The following is a 20,485-nucleotide window of genomic DNA, read 5'->3' on the forward strand; positions in this document are numbered from 1 at the left end:
AAAAAGGGCTGCGGATGGGCTGAGTGGTTAAAGTACCTGATTCAATCCTGTTTAAAAAAAAAAAAAAAGACACTGGTGGCCTGGGGGTTCCTACAGGGCAGCGCTGCCCTTGCACCTGGACCTGAACTTGAGGATCTCTACTGCCACCTGCTGGACAGGCTGCTACCAACAGGACCTTGAGGAACAGGGAGCCCTTGGGAACCAGGGCTCCGAATCCCAAGAGGATAGACGCACTGGGCTGAGGACACGCTGAACTGGGCTTATGCTGTCACAAGGGCCTGGAGAGAGGGTCACCTAGTCTCTGTGACCTGGAGGCAGCGTGCCCCACAGCGGCCATTCAACAGTGGCCACGAGATGACCTGCACACTGCTGTCCATGATGGTTGGTGGCACTCGCAGTCACGGCCCCTTCGGACGCCTGGCTGCGTTCACCCCTCGTCCTCCTGGTGACGCGCTTGACAGACCCCCCTCCTCCCACCTTCCTCCTGTCATTTACTAGGTTCTCCCCTTTCCTACTTGTCTCTTGGTGTCCAGCAGCTCTAATTCCTTTTACTATTTCACATTTTTGGCCTCTTCCTCTGTCCTACAAATCGCTTCAGCTGTTGGTTCTTCTACTCCTGATATTTAAGTTTTTGCTTGATTTTTGTCTATGGGACAAGATAAAAGCCCAAGGTCATTATTGTGCCTGGGACGTTCGGGGGTCCCAGCCCCCTGCTGGGAGGCTCCTCTCTCCCCCTGGAAGGTCTTGGCCTTGTCCTTATCGAAAACCAGCAGACCCTGAAGCAAGCTTGGCCCCCGACCTGCGGCCTGTGCTGGGCCAACACCAGGCCCTCGGGATTACGGACTGGGGCTGCGCAGTGAGTCTGTGCCTTGGGCAGTGACAGTCCCCAGGCTCTGTCCTCTGACAAGACTGTGGTGGCTACTCAGGGTCCCCTGCATCTCCTGGTGGATTTTAGGGTCACCTGTCGGTTTCTGCAGAAAAGGCAGCTGGCTTAGTGGGGTCCAACGAGTAGGTGTGGAAAGAGGGTTTGATGACGAGACCAACTGGTGACACCATGACACAGGTCTGATGGCTTCGCCCGTCTTTCTACAGTTCAGAGGTGGCTTTCTCAGGGCCTGGGTGGCTCAGACAGTGCTCACCCTGTTAGTAAGGCCCCAGGGACCCCTGCTCACTCCACGCAGCCCTGAATCTGACCCAAGCAGGCTCCAGGGAGTGAGCGAGGCTTGAGGGACAGGGGACCAAGGGGCAGGAGGGCCGGCGAGCCGAACGGCTTTACTTGTCACAACTAAAGAGCAGCAGGCTTTGGGCCCAGCAGCCTCCGGGATGCCCAGGTCCTGAACACACTTGTCAGACGGCCGCTGTGCACGCAGGTGTGTGTAAGGGACAGTGTGACGGCAGAAGCATGTCAAGGACTTCCTCGTTGGCCTCTTATGAAGTGCCCTTCCCTGGTCTCACCATGGCAGTGTGACTCTATGCCACCAGCTCCAGGGTCCTCGTGGATGCTGGATCATCCTGTCCCCCGCTCACCGTCCCCCACCTGTGCCCGGTCAAGGGACCTGGAAGCTGGATCCCTGGAATGAAGGCGCAGGGATTCGCAGGGTCTGGGAACGGGACCTTGGATCTAGGTCACGGGTGGGCACGGACCAGTCCCAGGCTCCTCGGGACCCACGCTCCTCCTCCACAGCCGCACAGCTGCAATCCCAGGGACCCTCACTGGATCAGGGCTGCGTGAAGGGACACAGGGAGCCCCCACCCATCAGAGAGGAAGGAACCGCCCCACTGCCAGCGGTTCTCGTCCCACCCCCTTCTGTCCCTCGTGGGAAATCCAGCCTGGAGCCCAGGCCTTCCAGGGACAGTACAGGAGGACAGGAAGCCCTGTCCCTAAAGCTGGGTCCCCTCTCTGAGAGGAAGACGCCGTCCACAGCACACACCAAGCCAGAATGCTTTCCGAGGTCATGTCACTTGCTTGTAATAGGATATCATCTCATCCAGAGTTTCAAAGGTGACCCTGGGGGGTTGGGGTGGGCCTCCAGGGGCAGAGGAGGACGGTGACTGTGCGGAGCTGGGCTCCTGGCTCTGGCCAGACCGCTGCCCTGGGTCACCCAGTGCTGGTCCAGGTCTGTTCCACGTCTGGCCACTGAAAGCACCAGTTCTCTTTTGACCCACAAAGTAATCCGATGGCGGGGCAAACTCGGGATCTCGCTCGGCCCGCAGGTCTGACTGTCTCTTCGACCAGTACCCAAAGGAAAATTCTGGTGACAATAAGAAAGAGTACTGTTAGGACTGACTGATGAATCAGTTAAATTTAGAGTTATCGTTTTTCAATCGTTGTGCATCTTTTTTCTTTGGTACCAGGGATTGAACCCTGGGGTGCTTCACCACTGAGCCACATCCCCAGCCCTTTTTATTTTTTATTTTGGGACAGGGTCTTATTAAGTCACTGAGGCTGGCCTCGAACTTGTGATCCTCCTGTCTCAGCCTCCAGAGCTGCTGGAATTACAGACATGCTCCACCCTGCCCTGCTCAGTTATTATATCTGTATTTTTAAAAATCACAAATTCTCTGAAGAACAAGGACAGCAACAACAAGACCGTATTATATAATATATGCAATAAATACTTGCAAGAAGTCAGGCTAAGAGAGGGGAGAAACGACTCCACTACACTCCATGAAACAGAGAATGTTAAGACTGTCAGACATGGGGAGGCACTCGGCACCCAGACACAAATCTTGTCCTTACTGAGCGTTTGAAGGTGTGAAGTGGGCTGTGAGGCCCAGCCTGACTGGTTTTTCTACTCTATTTCTAAGTGGCTCTGGCGTTTCCCGCTCTTTAGCTCTGCATCGCATCGGCCCGGGCAGCGCACCTCAGGTTCTGCCAGAACGATCCCTTCCCAGGAGGCTCAAGCCGGACTCCCCAGGAGAGGCTGCTGCAGGCCCTCGGTCAACTTGCAGGAATGAGTTTACAGACAAGTCTGCTCACGGGGGAGCCAGGCTAAGGGGGGCACGCAAGTCACTTCCACTGTGCACACGGGAGACTGCTGGACAGGGGCTTCCCAACACCAGACCTGCATCCCCACACCTTAAAGTAGTTCCTGAAAAGTGATGTTCCAGAAGTGTGAAACCACGGGAGGGCATGGATCCTGCTCCCCAAGTGCTTCTCTCTCTCACACGCACACACACACACACACACACACACACATGCGCGCATGCTCTCTCTCTCTCTCCATGAGGGCTTTGTGGGTACATCCTGGTCCTTTCCCAGGATGTTTTCTAGCTGTGTTCACAAACAGCTGGTGGCGAGCATGCCAAGATCAGTGTGAGGGTCTGGGTTCCTAAGTCTCGAGGGACCCTAAGACCCACCACGGAGCTGGGCCTGTGGCTCAGCGGAGGGGCATGTGCCCAGCCCGGAAGAATGAGAAACAGAGCGAGAACCCCCAGGACCCCACTTTGATAAAAGCAAAGCCAGCACAGCCCACCTGCCGCCTGCCCGGCCTCGCTTACCCTTCCCTCTGTCCCACTCGCGGACGTGCGGCACTCCGGGCTTGGTGTCCTTCCTCTCCTGGATGATGACTTCGACTTTGCTGCTCTGGGTGGCAGGAGGCGGAGTTGGCCCAGCTTTTGGTTCTGGAGCCGGAGGCCCGATAACAGCTGTGTCTGTTTTTTGTAAGGAAACAAAGTCCTCATTATGACAACGGAAGAACCAGACATGCCACTCCTGAGAGACAAGTGGCGCTCAGGACTTACTTCAGCTCAGCAATGTCCCACAGGGGTCAGACCCCAGGCAGGGTAGACACGAGTCTCTGTCCCCACCACGTCTCTGCTGCACAACTGGTGATCTCAGGACCAGAAGAGCCCCAAGTCCTCAACCCGAGTCACACTCCCAGCCCAGCAGCGGAGGCTGGGGGTGCAGAGCGGGACCTGCTCCAGGCTGCGCCATTCGGGCCAGATTTTAAAATTTTTAAATGAGACGATTTCTGAAAAACACCGCAGTGACCCTTCACAGCTGGGAATGAGGACATTCAGGACACACAGCAAAAAAGCAGGCAACACGAAGAGCTCACCCTGCACAAAACCACGACACCTATATGAAAGTTTTCAGATTTCTAGATCTTTCTGGTGTCCTTTCAGGGCTAACTGAGGTTTTGCTCAGATGTTAGAAAACGGCTCACTGCAGCCCGAGGTCCCTCCCAGGAGCCTTTCCCAGCCCCCCTGCCCCGCCTGCAGCCTGTCTGCCCTGGGCCTGAGCCCTGCCTGTGGGGTGTCAAAGCACAGGTTCCGGGTGACTTCTGACCCACGTTCCTCAAGAGGAAGCGGCTCCCCTCTCCTCCTGGCCCCTTCCCTGGGCTGATGGGGAGTGGGAGCTGGGGAGAGCTCTGGCCTCCAGGACAGCAGGATGCGGAGGACCCCCTGGGGCAGAGCTGCCCTACGAGCCCCCCACCCGGCCACCTCTGAAGAACTAAAGGGAGAAACAGGCCTCTGTCTTCTCTGCCCCACAAGGGTCCCCACTGCAGTAGCTCAGCTGCTTCTCCATCCCGCACACAGGAAGCTAGTGGGACAGCACTGAGCAGCGTAGCCACGGGATGCTGTGCCCCCAGTGCCCAGTCACCAACTGCTGCAGCACTGTTTTTTGGTAATCTATATTCATGTCTCTGAAGTTTTATTTCACTACCAAGTTTATGAATGAATTTGAAAGCAAGAGGATGCGGGAAAGGCCCACACTGCTGGTGAGCCTGCAAACAGGGCAGCCAACATGGAGACTGCTCAGAAAACTGGGAATGGAACCACCATGTGACCCAGCTGTCCCACTCCTCGGTCTATAGCCAAAGGACTTAAAAACAGCATACTACAGGGACACAGCCACACCAATGTTTACAGCAGCACAATTCACAATAGCTAAACTGTGGAGCCAACCTAGATGCCCTTCAACAGATGAATGGATAAAGAAAGTGTGGTACATATACACAGTGGAATATTACTCAGCCATAAAAGAGAATAAAAGTATGGCATTGGCAGGTAAACGGATGGAGTTAGAGAATATCATGCTAAGTGAAGTCAGCCAATCCCCAAAACCTGAGGCTGATCCATAAAGGGGGAGGGGGCATGGGAGGATTGGAGGGGTAGGGACAAAGGGGAGGGAGGGGTGGGGAGGGGGTATGGGGGCAGGAAAGACGGTGGAATGAGAAGGACGTCATTACCCAGGCACACGTATGACTGCACCTATGAAAGGACGCTACATCGTGTACAACCAGAAAAGTGAAAAGTTGTGCTGCAGTTGTGCACAATGACTCAAAATGCATTCTGCTGTCATTCTGCTGTCATATGCGCGTAATTAGAATGAATTTTAAAAAGTACTACAGCCATTAGTTAAAAAAAAAAAAAAAGATGTCTAAAAGACCAGGAGGAAGTGTGAATGTTTCCCCATAGAGGCCTAATGAACACACTTGCCCTGGTTTAAGAATGACACATACAGTGCACTTGTACGAATATGTAACAGCAAGTTCCCCCACCCACACAGTCGGGTGTGCTGGGCGTTGGCCCAAGAAAGGGCTACACACGCATGCACTTATCCACACGTCACGTGGACCCCGTAAATACGCACAATTGTTTGGTATATTTAAAAAATAAATTTAAAGTAAAGATGTTAAGTGCATGATAACATATATATAAGCCTGACTTCACTTTCCCTTAAGGTGCTTTCCTTTGGGTCTTGGTGACTAACCACCACGTTAGGAGGCCGCCCAGTGAATCATCTGTCTGCTGTGCAGAAGTATCTCAGTGTCATCTGCATCTCTCTGGTCACACACACTGCTTGTGGCAGGACCCCCAAGCTGCTGTTAAAGGCTTAGGTAAACTGCGGCTCGCTCCCCACAGCAGCCCTGCGGGGGGACGCAGACGGAACAGCTTCCCCTCCTGAGGGTCAGAGCCCTGAGCCGCGCGCTACCTGGGTCGCCCTCTTCCGTTCCGTCGTCTTTTGACTTTTTCATCTTCTTTTGGCGCAGCTTGGCCAGCCTGGCTTCCAACAGAGCCTTCCGCTTTTCCTTTATGTTTTCCCGTTTGATTCTCTGATCTGTTGTCTAGAGAAAAAGCCAGAAAATGATTTTTTTTTGGAGTCAGATTCACAATATTTCTTTCCAAAAGGATGAAATAGTTTTCTTCTAAGAACAGACAGACTCATTGGTTCTCACAGCACATCTGAGAAGCTACCATGGGGACGCTGAGAATGAAGACCTAGGAGGTGCTCTTGTGAGGACTCTCTAGGGGCCGGGGTCACAGGCACAGCGCTGGCCCGGCACGTGGGAGGCCCTGGGTTCCATCCCCAGCACCACAGGAAAATAAATAAAATAAAGGCATCTGTCCACACACGACTACCAAAAACAGAAAAAGAAAATGACTCTTAAAAAGTCTTAGAAAGTTTAAGAAGAGCATCTTGAAACCAAAGGCCGAACGTTCTCCCTGACAGGTGGGTGCTGCCCACGTACCTGCTCGCGCAGCGTCTCCAAGGTCTTCATCTGCTTGCTCCTCAGCTCCTGGTCTCGGGCAAAGGCAAAATACCCAACACCCAGCTGCCGGGCCTCTGGAAGGAGTCAGTGAGATGCAGAGATCAGACTTCCCTGAGCACCAGACGATGCTCAGACCAGATTTCCCAACCACACCCAAAAGGAACCATTGCTCTTTGCACAGGTGTTTTAAAATGTTCCATTTTTTAAATGCACAATTAAGCCAAAGAACAAAAACGAAGTTGGAACTAGTTTTCATCTTGTTTGCAAAGATGCGTCCACCTCCAGCCACAGCTGTACATAACAGCTGGGTCCACAGACGCTGCAGGAGGGAGACGTTCTCCATGTGAGTGTCCCCTGGGCTCTCGAGTGGGCAAGGGGCATCACTCCAGGGCAGGGTCTTCTCTGCCAGAGCGACCACCTGTGAATGCTCCCCGTTACACCTGCCCCCAGGCCACGATCTTAGAAAGTGGCTTGAAAAGCTGCGAGGGACCAGCAATACCGTTCTCCCGGATGTCCTCGTAGTGCAGGGGACCCACGGGCCGCTGCAGGGCCTCCCGCTCCTCCTCCTCCCATTGCTGACGCTGCAGCTCCTTCCTCATGTCCTCGGACAGCAGGGTCTTCTCGTTGGCAGGACTGACGAAGCTGGGGGGACACGGCACAGTAAGGCTCGCTGCAGGTCACCCGGGGGCGGCCCTGCTGGAGCTCAGCGGCGGGGACCAGGGGAAAGCAGCACTGTTTGGTAGGAGGAACTAGGGCCTGTGTGCATGGCCGCCAGGGACACAGAGCTGCCCAACACTGCACCCAGGGGGGCCTCCTGTCCTGAGGTGGCCGAGGTGGCCGCTGTCCTTTCCAGTGCAGAGCCCAGGCCTGTCCACAGGATGCCCGAACCTGGGGGTGGGACGAGGTGGCGTTTTTCCTAACACTTTTCATACAGAAGTGGCTCATGGAAGAAGGACTCTGTTCCCGGATGTTTCAGCAAGTTCGATCCCATGAAGGGAAGGGAGTGATGGGGCCTTGAGTTTAAAACCCAAAGACGATCAAAGGGAAAGCAAGTCAGCCAAGGCTGCCCACCCCACCTGCCTGTGGGTGAGTGAAGGGGTGTTGGTTCTCAGGCCCCATGTCCACCAAGGCTCGCCTGTGGGCCTGCCCTGGCCTCCCTCTGCACTGGTCACTCTGTCATCAGCCCCTAAGCTCCACCAGTTCCTTTCAGTAGCTGCGACACACAGATGATCAGAGCAGGTGCCCACAGCAGCCTTCGCCACCTGGGAGGCTGAGGCAGGAGGACGGCTGAGGACCAGGAGTTCAGGACACAAGGGAAGACTGTCCCTGAGTGTGGGCCACGTACGTACGGGCAGGCCACCTACTGGACACCTTCACTAAGTGCTCTGTGAAGGAAACAGAGCCTCTATGACTACGTACCACCTAACGCAGGGAGGTGGCCGCGCGGACCTGGCCAGGGGTGCCGAGGTACTCACAGTCTCCCCTGCAGGTTCTTGTCCATCTCCAGCAGACCCGGCAGGTCCTTCCTCATGCAGCGCCGGGATCGCCCCAGAGAGTCCACGTAATCCACCCTGAAATCAGTGACAAGGCGTGAGAAGGCGTGGCACCCCGGTCCCCAGGTCAGGGAGGTGGAGCCGGCGAGGAGGGGACGCAGGCTCAGCCACCACCGAGAACACGCCTCTCAACACTGGCACACGACGGGCTGAGGCCCAAGGGCCTCCACCAGACCTTTCAGTTTCAGAGACCACAGCTGACACTCCGCCTCTGGTTTCAAAGGTGACTCTCCCACCGAGAAACCTGCCCCGCCACCTGGGAACCCACTGCATGTTGTCGGGTGGTCACAAACACTGCGTCAGCATCCCGTGACTTCACTTTGTCCCCTGGGTCCCCACTGCCCATTTCCTTAATTCTTCTCGAGTCTGACTTTCTATTTCCTTTATTTCTTCCAACGGGGACAATTCTTCCCAAGGAGTCAGAAATCGCTTATCATATGTCATTGTGTTTTCTGGGCTTTAATTAGCAGGAAACCGAACAATTCACCTCTGTCCTGGTCTCTGCCTGGTCTAGATGGTGGGGACACGGGGGCAGGACAGGAGGGAGATGCTGACATTTCACCCACATTATGACGCGTTCTCCGGAGAAGTTATGGGCAGGGGGTGTCCCCGGCCTTCAGCAGGGCCCTGGGCGCACAGTGGGACCTCAATGAGGACTAACTGGTGGAACCATCAGACTCAGACTCCATGGGCCGGGCTTTCTCCGGCTGGCCATTCCCTTCCTAGCGGGCAACACTGATTTTGATCAATGGCCCCTGATTTAGAACCCGAGGGTCTGGACTTCCCGTCTGTGGCCCCACCGCTGATCCAGCGGAGAAGCAGATCCTCCGACTGTAGAAAGCAGCTTCTTCCCCTTTTCTAATGAATGGGAGGGAAGACAACCGGCCAGATGGTCTGAGGGATTATTTACGGTATTTTGGGGGGAAGATTTTCCACCACCTGGAACTTAACTCCTCAGAGGAGTTTCCAAGCAGTTGGATTCTGGAGCTTGGTTTAAAAACAAAACAAAACACAAAGCGTCAGAACTGCTTGCGGTGCGTCCTCCTTCACCACAGGGTGGCATGTGACACCGCACGTGCCCCCGGAGCTCTTCAATCCACTGGCAAATCGCTCGTGATCACAGAGGCCTTAATAAGCCAAAGGTCTACAGGAGACATCAGTGCTTTCAAGGGTCTGTTCTGCTTCTGAGGCCGCCAGCTCAGACCCCTCAAAGCAGAGCAGGGCGGCGGTGGCGGCTGTCAGATCAGCGGTCCCTCGTCCCTGAGCAAGCCCCGTCTGGGGCCAATGAGGGGAACCAAGGGTGACTCCAAGGACGGTTAATGTCACTCCGTCTCCAAAGGGCTCTGGGGAGGGTGACGCGCGGGCCCAGGAGAGGCCAATGTGATCAGGCAGGACCCAAGGACGACCCTATGTCTTCTTGGATGTTTTCCTGGCAAATGTCAATCATAACTTAAGATCCCCCAAAGCAGGGAGTGCATTAAGTGTCACCCAAGTTTACAGGAGGGACAAATCACTTAGATTAGCAATGGGGACGAAGGGCTGTGACAAGGGACGGGACCCTGTCTTTTAGTGTGCAGCTACCCCACACCCAGCCACCCAGCTAGGAGTCCTAGACAGTAGAGATGACGTCTGTTTTATCCCAATAAAATGCTACCTTGGGCCGAGGGCGGAAAATCGCTAACAAAGGCCACCCACCGACTTCCCCGGGCAGCTGGTGAGAACTGCCCGCCCCCCCCCAGTGCAGCCCCCTGAGGCTCAAAGGCAGGACAGGGGCAGGGTCGGCAGGGAAGGGGTCAGAGGTGCCCGGGGCCCTCAGGCACTGCCCAACAGGGCTCCTAAAGACAATGTCGTAGGCAGAGACTCCAGCACAGTGGGACTGTCATTCTGGTCTCTATGAGGAAAGCCCGGGCTCTGTCCCCACCCCTTCACCTACACGGAGGTGGCACCCAGAAATCGCCCGTGACAAAGCTCCCCAGGCACCTGGGGGCCTCCGGAGAGCAGCACCCAAGTGGCCCCGGTTGGCCACAAAGCAAAGGTCACACACTGCAGCCTCCACCTTACAGATGAGGGAAGTGGGCCTCCGAGGTCAGAGAGGTGACTGTGGTCACACGGGCAGCAGCGGGTGGCAGTGGAGCTGTCCAAGGCCACAAGGCCCAGACCCCATGGCTGGAAAATGACATGGCCACAGCGGGGCTCGACTGGGGGCTCCCGCTTCTGCCTAAACAGCTCTTCGGTGTCGGGGAGCAAAGTGCTGAGGACGTCCCCAAGCACCCCTGGGCCTGGCACAGCGCTGGATGACAGAAAGGGCTCGGTCGTCACATGTGATCGCTGTTGTCTCTGTGGGAGCCGCTGCCTGACCTCTGTGACACGCTGACCGCCCTCACTTAACAGGGGTCCCCAGTCAGGGGTGCGGTGGCGCACACCTGTCATCCCAGGGGCTGGGGAGGCTGAGGCAGGAGAATCGTGAGGTCAAGGCCAGCCTCAACAAAAGTGAGGCCCTAAGCAACTCAAGGAGACCTTGTCTCTAAATAAAATGCAAAATAGAGCTGGGGACAGGGCTCAGGGGTTGAGTGTCCCCGGGTCCAAGCCTTGGTACTAAAACATAAAGGGTCCAAAGACAGAAAACCAACACACAGCACCCCCCCACACACCCACCATTCTTCACCGGGGTCCTGGGGAGGAGGTATGTCTTTCTCTGAGAGACGCTCGTCGTCCTCCTCGTCCCTCTCGGCCGTGTTCCGGGACTCTCTGGTGGCACCGGATGCCTCCATTTCCCTGCGCTTGTCTATGATCTTCTGGGTGAAGTCCACGAGGTACAGCTCCTCCACCTCCTCGTCTAGGACACAGGGACAACATTCAGGCCTCGACGTCACGGAAGGGAAGCACCCAGGACCCTGTCCCAGGTCACCGGGAGGCTCCACTGCTCCTGCCAGCTCAGCAGTCAATGCCCCCACCCTGGGAAGGTCACCAAGGCACAGAGGTGCCCGCCCCTGACGGAGCTGGGAGCAGGCCACGGGAATCGTGGACACACACAGAAGCTGCAGTTTCCTGCCACGCGTCTCAGGACGCCCTGGGGACGCCACAGCCCTGCCTTTCTCAGGCCATCAGGTGAGGATGGGGACCGTGCTCTGCTGCAGGCCCCACACACCTCCCAGACCCAAGGCCGCGTCCCCTGCCTCACACAGGGAGAGGACTTCTTTTCCAGCCAGTGGCCTTGGCGTTCAGACAGGCCCAGGCGCGCTCTGCAAGGCACACAGGGGGCAGTGATGTCCACCCGCAGGGCCTCGGTCACTGAGGACCAGAACACAGGGACAGTCACGCAGCCACCCCGACATTAACTTAACCCAGGACAGCTCCTGCGTGCACAGGTTAAGGGAAATGCCACCGTGCTGGGTTCAGGTCGCACTTAGGAGAGGCAGCGGTGACCCGGGCCAGCCCTGCCTGCCCCCTAGCTACACCCGGGTCCCAGGCTGGGCTCCTGCTGGCCAGCCCCTCCCTCACCCATCTGCTCCCCGGACCCTGCAGAAGGCTTTGCTCCAGCTCTGCACACCTTAGGGGGCACCCCACGGCCCCCCTCCCCCCCGATAATCACCCGGCCACAGACCCACGGTCCCTGTCCTCTGGGAATGGAATGTACACTGCTCCATAAAAGCCTGTCCCACTGATGGCTAACTCTGAGCTGGACTTTCTTTTTCTGGGGGTCTGAGGGAAGGGTTTTATTATCACTGCTTCAAAGCAGCCATAAGCACGACGTGGAAATATGATTAAAAAATACAAGGAGCCGGGGGCAGTGGTGCTTGCCTGGGACCCTAGTGGCTGGGGAGGCTGAGGCAGGAGGATCGTGAGTTCAAAGCCAGCCTCAGCAATGGAGGCCCTAAGCAACTCAGCGAGATCTTACCTCTAAATAAAACACAAAATAGGGCTGGGGATAGGGCTCAGTGGTTGAGTGTCCCTGAGCTCAGTTCTCCTCGCACACTCCCCACCAAAAATTAAAAATCAAAATAGTAAAAAGAAAAGAGAACCCTAGGGCCTGGTATGACCACGACTCCACCCTGCCTTTCCCCTGCTCAAACGCAGCTGTGACTGTAGGTAAGTAAGGGAGGCTCATTTAGACCTTATTTCCTGACTGTGCCTGGTCCTGTGCCCTCTTTCTCTACCTGGGGACATCTGTCCCTGAGGGAAGACATTGAGCGGCTGGGCCCGTGCTGGCTGTCTCCCCCCAGCACCCTGCACAGCACCCACAGGGCAACCTGGAAGTCGCTCTGCACTGTTCCTGTGCCGCCAGAGAAAGCAGGATTTTCTTAGTTATTTTTATTTATTTGTTTACTTTTGGGGGGTGCCGAGGCTTGAACCCAGGGCCTCCCGCAGGCCAGGCGAGCCAACGAGCCCCAGCCAGCCCAGCCCCAGCCCAGCCCTCTCACTCTTCTAACAGTAACAAATAAAGTAATAACTCAGAATCAATCAGTATAAATAAACACACTTACCTACAAAGTCTCCTTTAGTCATTTTTTCGTATAACTTGGCTTTTTCTTCCAATTTTTCCCTGGGAGAAAAAAAGACACAAGTATTAGAAATGGCCTCCCAACTGTCCCTCCTGGTGAGGGGCCACCCCCTCAGCCTGACAGCTGCCATCTGCCCAGGAGGCCTGGCTAACGAGGTGGCCACAACTAACGGCCAACAGGCTGAGCTAGGACAGCCCCACGGCCCCAAGGACATGTGTCCCAGTGTCCCAGGACCTCACACCTGGCCACAGCAGCCCCTTAGTGAACATGGGACTGAACGAATAAATGACAAGGTCCCACTACTCAACCTAACTGCTAACGCAACCGAAATCCACAGCAAACGAGATGCCTGGGAACAGAGACATCTTCTAGTCGTGGATGCTGGACAGGAGACCAAAGTGGAGACCAAGCTTTATGCATGGCTGCTTCAGACACGGCCCTGGCCTCTCGTGGACCTGAAAACCAACTTCTGAAGTCTATTAAAAATACAATAACGGGGCTGGGGCTGGGGCTCAGGGTAGAGCGCTCACCTCGCACGTGCAGGGCCCTGGGTTCGAGCCTCAGCACCACATAAAAATAAATAAATAAAGGTATAAAAAAATTCTTTAAAAACCATGATGATGTGCGTGCCGTGTGCACACCTGTGATCCCAGCAACTCGGGAGGCTGAGGAAGGAGGATGAAGTGTCGAGGCCCGCCTGGGCAACCCAGCAAGGCCTCATCTCCAAGTAGAAAATAACAACTGAGGGATGGAGCCGGGGGGTGGGGCGTCCTGGGTTCAACCCCCAGGACCTCGAGAGAAAAAAGAAAAAAAAAAGATCAAGTCTGTTTGGCGGAGGGCATGAATAATGGATGGGGACACATTTGCTAATAAAGAGCAGACGACAACTTGGCATTTCGGTGAAGCAGCCTCTCTGCTCAGATGGACGCGGGTGACATTTATTTTTCGCAGGCGCAGGCCGGCTGGGAGGGCAGGCGGATCTTTAATCCAGAAACACTCAATGATAGGAAAGCACCCAGAGGTCACCTGCTCCTCCTCTTGAGAATGACCTTCGTCACAATGGGCCATTTCATCTCTAATGTCATCCGGAGCCTGTGAAGTCCTGGGTCGCTGCTGTGACAAGCTACTGACCTTTCTGGGCCTCAGTTCCCCCGGACAGACGGAGAAAGGAAACCCAAGGCTACTGCCTCCCAGGCCGTCCTGGGGATCAGCCAGATGCCACACGCACAGCCCCGTCGCCCTGGAGACGGCCATGGTCCAGGGCAGCAGGGTCCCCTTTGACTTCCCACAGGCAGCAAGTCCCCACCACAGGCCTCCCACGGCCACGCTCTGTCCTAGGAGGATGCAGCGAGGCCCACTCCTGCCCAGCGGCTCTGGTCTGGGAGGCGTGGTGCAGTGACTGGGCCCTCACAGGCTGTTGCTGTCGTCACCAGACAACTTCAAAAAATCAAAACAGAACCCCAAGGTGTCAAGAGCCCAGAAGCAGGTGGGATGCTGACTCAGGGATGGTGGCCAGGGGACAGCCCTCTGAGGGTGACCAGTAAGCCAGAGGAGGCCCAGCACAGGGCGATGGGGCAGGCAGTGCGACCAGGCAGGGGAGGGCGCAGGGGAGGGCGCAGTGCCAGGTGGGAGCAGGGTGGCAGAGGGAGCTAGGAGAGGGAGGCGGGGGACAGGAGGTCCAGTGCAGCCAACGGCGGCCCACAGCTGTGATCCCAGTGAGCCAGAGGGCCACGTTCAAGGGCGGCCTGGGCAGTCAGTGAGCCCCCGCCTCCAAATAAGGAATGAAAAGGGCCGGGGCTGTGCTGGGGCAGGGCACCCGGGCTCCACCCCCAGGACCAAAAATCAGAAAAATGTTTGGCGCAGGAGGTGACAGGGTTGGGGGGCAGGAACGGTCTGCCAAGGACAAAGGAAGCCAAGAGAGAAATGGCCACTGGACTCTGCAAAGGAAGACGTTGGTGACTTTCAAGAGCAATTTCTTTGGTTGAGGATGGAAGATGGGACCCAGAGTGTGAGAGGAAGGGACGCTGCGCCTGCCACCTACCGCGCACCAGAGACCACCTTGCTTCACGGTGTGCCATCTAATGGAGCTGTGACCCACCCAGGGGAGGAGCCCGGGCGGCCCTTCCTGGTTCTGAGCCCCGGGGAGGAAACATCCCACAGACCAGGGAAACCAGGGCCTTGGGTGACAGTCACTGGGGAGGAAAGGCACAACCACGTACAAGACAGACTCTGCTGGAGCACAACAGGGCAAGGTCTCGGCACCTGTTTCACAAAACTAAAGTCCTGAGCACATGTTCAATAGCAAAAGGACGTCGCAGTGGCCATACCGTAGCTGGGCACGGGGCACATGGCTGTGGTCCTAGTGGCTCAGGAGGCTGAGGCAGGAGGATCACAAATTGAAGGCCAGCCTCAGCAACGCGGCAAGATCCTGAGGAACTTGGCTAGACCCTGTCCCAAAATCACAAAAAACGGCTGGGGATGTGGCTCAGGGGTTAAACTCCCCTGGATTCAATCACTGGGACCGAAAAATTTCTAAAAATTAATATTATAAAAGGCCATGTCTTTAAGTGAAGCCTGTGGTCAGCTGCAGACAGGCCAAGCACCACGAAAATACGCCCCCAGGTGGGCTGACATCCTGCCCTGAGTTTCAGAGCCACAACAGCCGAGCAACCCAGTAAGCACTGCTGGCGACTGTAAAGGTCTTTGTTTTATTTTTAGTATTTTTATTGATTTATTTTTTGGTCCCAGGGATTGAAACCCAGGGGTGCTTAACCCCTGAGCCCCGTCCCCAGCCCTTTTGATATTTTACTTAGAGACAGGGTCTCCCTGAGCTGCTTAGGGCCTTGCTGAATTGCTGAAGCTGGCCTCCACCTTGTGATCCTCCAGCCTCAGCCTCCTGAGGTTCTGGGATGACAGGCGTGAGCTACCACACCTGCCAGCTCTAGAGTCTTTATCACCCAGTGTGTCCAGAACCATAGATGACCATCGGGGCAGACATGACCACCTGGGGCTCTCTGAGTTAAGGGGGACCCTGTCTCTTCTTTGCAGATGCCTGAATGGAAAAATAATTAAGACAGAATCAGAAAAATCACCATTTTGAAACTGTCCGTGTACTAACTGAGGAGCACCATGTCTACCAGCAAGGACAGACCATGGCGGGAAAACAGGACACCCAGAGTCTCCAGTTTCCCACCTCAGGCTACGGCTGACTAGGAGCGGGGACGGGCACCCTCACAGTGCAGATGTGGCAGACCTACCCTGACCTGGTGACCAGACTCACCACCACTCAGGATGACCCGCACCGGCCCCGCCAGCCTCTGGTACCCAGAGCTTCAACAGGACCCCACCTGGTCGGGCTTGCTGTTGAAGCACCCGCCAGGCGCTCAGCAAAGTCAAGGGCACGAGAGGCACAGGACAGAGAGGGGACTGCGCTACACGGAGGGGGCTGAGAGGTCGGAGCAAAGGCGACGGGTTATCTTGGGATCCTGCATCTTTTTAAAACATCACAGGACATGACTGTACTAGGAGAGCTGTCAGGATCAGAAATACAGACCAAAATGGATTGCAGAATCGATGGCACCATTTCACATGCTGAATTTCTCGGGCAGGACAAGTTAGGTGCTGAAATATTCAGAAGTCCAGTCTCACACTAGGGCGTGGGGGCGGAAGAGGGGTGGAAGTGGGGGAAGAAAAACCAGCGAGTATTCCAAAGGCCCCTACAGCCTCCTTGCTCACTGTGCTGGTCTGGGGGCAATCAGGGTCTCTAAATGCCAACGTCATGCCACCTAGAACCCAGAACCACACCACGGGGACTCCTTTTAAAAACCTGTGGACAGGGCCAGGCACGGTGCAGCACACCTAGCATCCCAGCTAGTCAGGAGGCTGAGGCAGGAGGATCCCAAGTTGGAGGCCAGTTTGGACAACGTAGTGAGACCCTGACTCAGAATAAAAGATAAAGGATTGGGGACACATCTCCGAGGTAGGGCCTCCCTGAGTCCAATCCCTGATACTGTGCAAAAGCAAAGAAACCAACAAACAAAAACCTGTTGATGTTATTAGTGTCTATCAACAGTCCAGGGAAGGATCCTCTTCATCTTTTAAACCGAGACTGTGTTCTATCATTTTGTAAAACAACAGATACAAATGCAGATTATATTCTTTTTAGAGGAACAGTCGGACCTACATATCCAGATCCCACATCTCCACACTCAACTCACTAGGGATCAAAAATATTCGGAAAAAATGTCACACTGTGGCTGGTGGGCACTGTGCGGTTAGTGTCTCTGTGGAACGTGGACAGAACTGTTTCTTGTGATTTTTCCCAAGCTGTACAGAGTCAGCACTACTTACTCCACAGTCACATTGTCTTAGCAAACACTCTACCACAGTCAGCAGGACCGTGTGGCTTCTGTGCGAATATTTTGTCATTTTACCTAAAGGCCTCAAGCACCCTTGGCCGTAGGTATCTGCAGGGACGGGTCCTGACACCAAGGCCCCCTGAATGCGAGGAGCCACTGCGTTGGCACCCACAGTCCACACAGCACCTGACTAGGGGGACGCGACATCACATTTGGAAATCAAGAGTCAGATCTGAACGCTGTCTGGTGGCCAGGGTGACCCCGAGGCCTCCGCTCTCAGCCCCACGCACCTCGCCCTGTCCAGCGTCTTCTGCTCCTCGGCCCTCTGTTCGGCATCCTTCTCCGCCCGGGTGGAGACTCCTGTGTTCTGCTTGCTCCAGATGCTGGGTTTCTGGAGGGTGATTCAAAGAGATCAGAAACGCCACCGACCCTGGCCAGAGCAGACCCTCAGCCATGCAGCTCAACAGGAGGGCGTCAGGGCCAAGGCTTCCCTGAGAACCTGAACAAGCCACAGCGAAGTGTCCTTTTCTAAAACAGGCACCAATGAGGCAGAGTGGACAGATTGACAATGTGCTCTTAAATACTCCCACCGATTTCTATTTCAGTGTCTCATATGCCTCATGCAGGTGTCTAAATACAAGACAGGGGTCTTGCCCCTTCACATCCATATGCACAGAGACCACCGACACCTTCTAAACCCTAACACAGCATAATTACCCCAGGTTTGGGACCAAGGCAGACAATTCGGTCTTATTTTTACCTTATTCGTTGTCTTTGGTTTTTCCCAAACGCCAGAATCTTTCAGATGCTTTTCTTGCTTGAATTCTTCTTGTTTGCGGAAGAGTTCCGCCTTCAGATCCACCAACTGGAATAAACCACGAGGTGAGCGGGAGTGTCCCATCGGCTCTAGTACGCGACAGGGTTGCTCCGCGATCGCAATTCCCAAAGCCAGACGTCCCTCCCCCTCCAGGGACACGCAACTCAGGGCTCAGACGCAGAATCCAACGCCAGATCAGACCCCTTCCCCCAGCTCTGCTCCAAGTGCATTTCCAGCCTGACTTTCCAAACTCCTGGGCACAGGGGGAGGGGACAATGCAGGGCAAGACATAAATGACGTCAGCATCATTTATAGATTCAGATTCCACAAGCATCATGCGGCTCTGCTCCCAGTGGTGCTGCCATTGGCTTGTCCCTATGGTGACCTCATTTCATCACCATGACGAGTTACCATCCTACAGGGGACGGTCTCTGGTCAGCCACTATCTGACACTTCACTAAGTGCTGTCACTGTCACCGTTGAAGAGCAGGAAGCAGATGTGAATCAGACAGGGTCCCTGCCTCCAAGGGCCTACGATCTAATGAGAAGGGCAACTGACACTGGCTCAGCCACCACAGCCCACCCTGAAGAAAAGGACATAATGACAATTTCCTTCCTAAGGGTCCAGGCACAACTGCTTATATGCGTGGGCCTGTGTGCAGCAGATGTCCACCACTGACTGGCCTTTAAGGAAAATAAGCACAACGGAGTTCAATGCTCTCTGTTTTGGAAGAAATCAATTTAAAAGGGACTTTGGTGAGGATTATTAATAACGCAGAGGACAGGCTGGGCCTGCAGGGCGCACACCTGTAATCCCAGCAATGTGGGAGGCTGAGGCAGGAGGACAGCAAGTTCGAGGCTGGTCTCAGCAACTTAGTGAGACGATTGTCTCAAAATTTGATAAATAATAAAAAGGGCAGGAGATGTGGCTCAGTGGCAGTGTCCCCCAGTCCTGGGTGGGGGAAGCCCAACAAAGGACAGTTTCCTTCAGGACCTACTGTTGTAAATTCTTAAAGACAAAAAGGGGGAGGGAAGGAGAAATAGTGGGGAATTGTATCAGCCTAACTATATTGTGATGTTGTGTGCGAGGACAAACATGTGACACTATTGTGTACAACTACGATGCACCCATGATGAACGGAGAGAAAAAAATTTCACTTTATCTTTAAGCCTTCTATTTTTTTCTTTTTTCTTTTGGTACCAGGGATTGAGCTCAGGGTCACTCGCCCACTGAGCCCCATCCCCAGCCCTGTTTGGTATTTTATAGAGAGACAGGGTCTCACTGAGCTGCTCAGGGCCTCCCTAAGTTGCTGAGGCTGGCCTTGAACTCACGATCCTTCTGCCTCAGCCTCCCCAGCTGCTGGGATGACAGGCGTGTGCCACCCTGGGGGCTCCAAGCCTTCTGAATCACATCAAGTGTTCACACCCTGTCTCCCTACTCTACAACTTCTTTCTTATTTTAAAAGAAAAATGTTCAGAAAATGATCAATTCCCAGATGGCATTTCTACTATCATCAGGGAACATTTGATGACTTTAAAGTGACTTTTAACATTTATACCTTTTTAAATTGAATTCTATTTATTTATTGGTACCAGGGATTGAACCCAGGGGTGCTTAACCACCGAGCCCCATCCCCAGCCCTTTTTATTTCTTATTTGGAGACAGGGTCTCGCCGAGTTGCTTAGAGCTTGGCTAAGCTGCTGAGGCTGGCCTCCAACCGGAGATCCTCCTGCCTCAGCCTCCCCAGACGCTGGGATGACAGGCGTGCGCCTTTCCAAGCTGTCAGACCTCACAGCTCCCGCGCAGCACATCCCGTGGGGACCTTGACCCATCAGTTTCTGCAAAGGGGACACGACGCACGCTCCCACCCCCCACCCCGGGGGACGAGGTGACAGATGCAATGTTCTGGAAAGAACGAGCTGGCCCCTGGGTTGGAGGGGAACCCCAAACGGGAATCTGCGTGCAGGGCAGGGCCAGGCCGGGCTTCCTTGCAGAGGGACACACGCTGGCCATCCAGGTCCCCGCGGTGGGGGTGGCCCGGCCTGGCTGCGGCCCGGGGATTCCCAGCCCTGAAGTGTCGCCGGGTCCAAATCCCTGTCCGCGGGCTGAGCCGGGTCCGGGTGCACGTCACGGGGAGAAGGCAGCTCAGGACCCGTAACTAAGGGCGGGGAGAGGCCGGTCCGGGTCCCGGTGAGCGGAGCGCCCAGGTCCGGGGCCCGGAGCGCAGAAACCCGCGAGGTCGGGAGGCGGTGCCCGCGGCATTACGTCACACCCGCACTCACCGAGGAGGCCGTAACGTCCAAAGGCTTTTTCCTCCGGTCCATGGTCACTTTCAGGGTCTCCGGCGCCAAAAACGCAGCCCTCCGGAGCGCTCCCAGGCCTCCTAAGGCCGCCCCAGCGGCAACCGGAAATGCCTTTGACTAGCGACGCCGAGTTTCCGACGTGAGTTTCCGACCTCGGCGCCATCTTGCGGACGTCAGTAGGCGGTGCGTACTGTGTTCACCGCCATTTGGGGAAGGTCAGAGGGAGCCCAGGGGTTGAAGAGGGCGGAGGGTATGAAAGGGCGGGTGTTCGACGCCATCTTGAGAAGGGCGAAGTATGACTTTCATTGCAATGGAGGCCATCTTGAGTGGGGAGGGTTGGGTGGTGGAGGTGGAGGGGCGCCATCTTTAGAAGGGCGAAGCAAGCGCAAGCATAGGAAAAACGAAGGTGGATTCTTGAAACTGGGAAAACCCAATGGGCTCACTGAAGACC

General features: G+C 55.4%; 1 protein-coding gene across 1 annotated transcript; it reads right to left on the reverse strand.

Moving 5' to 3' along the window:
• Positions 1-1,941: 1,941 nt before the first annotated feature.
• Ccdc174 (coiled-coil domain containing 174) lies at positions 1,942-20,134 on the reverse strand. The gene is made up of 11 exons (XM_027931923.2): positions 20,014-20,134; positions 17,674-17,778; positions 17,204-17,304; positions 12,538-12,596; positions 10,709-10,889; positions 7,976-8,071; positions 7,000-7,142; positions 6,480-6,574; positions 5,942-6,074; positions 3,502-3,654; positions 1,942-2,252 (listed from the first exon to the last, which is right to left on the reverse strand). Exons 1-11 carry the CDS (start codon positions 20,053-20,055, stop codon positions 1,954-1,956), a joined length of 1,407 nt encoding a protein of 468 aa, XP_027787724.2. The 5' UTR covers positions 20,056-20,134; the 3' UTR covers positions 1,942-1,953.
• Positions 20,135-20,485: the final 351 nt, after the last annotated feature.

Source organism: Marmota flaviventris, chromosome 20 (genome assembly GCF_047511675.1).
Source record: "Marmota flaviventris isolate mMarFla1 chromosome 20, mMarFla1.hap1, whole genome shotgun sequence".
Classification (NCBI taxonomy): Eukaryota; Metazoa; Chordata; class Mammalia; order Rodentia; family Sciuridae; genus Marmota; species Marmota flaviventris.

Coding starts and splice junctions, on each gene's coding strand:
- Ccdc174 (XM_027931923.2), bottom strand. CDS start 20,055: ATGGACCGGAGGAAAAAGCCTTTGGACGTTACGGCCTCCTCG. Junction 17,305..17,673: donor AACCAAAGACAACGAATAAG/GTAAAAATAAGA, acceptor ATCACCCTCCAG/AAACCCAGCATCTGGAGCAA. Junction 6,075..6,479: donor TGGAGACGCTGCGCGAGCAG/GTACGTGGGCAG, acceptor CTTTTTCTCTAG/ACAACAGATCAGAGAATCAA.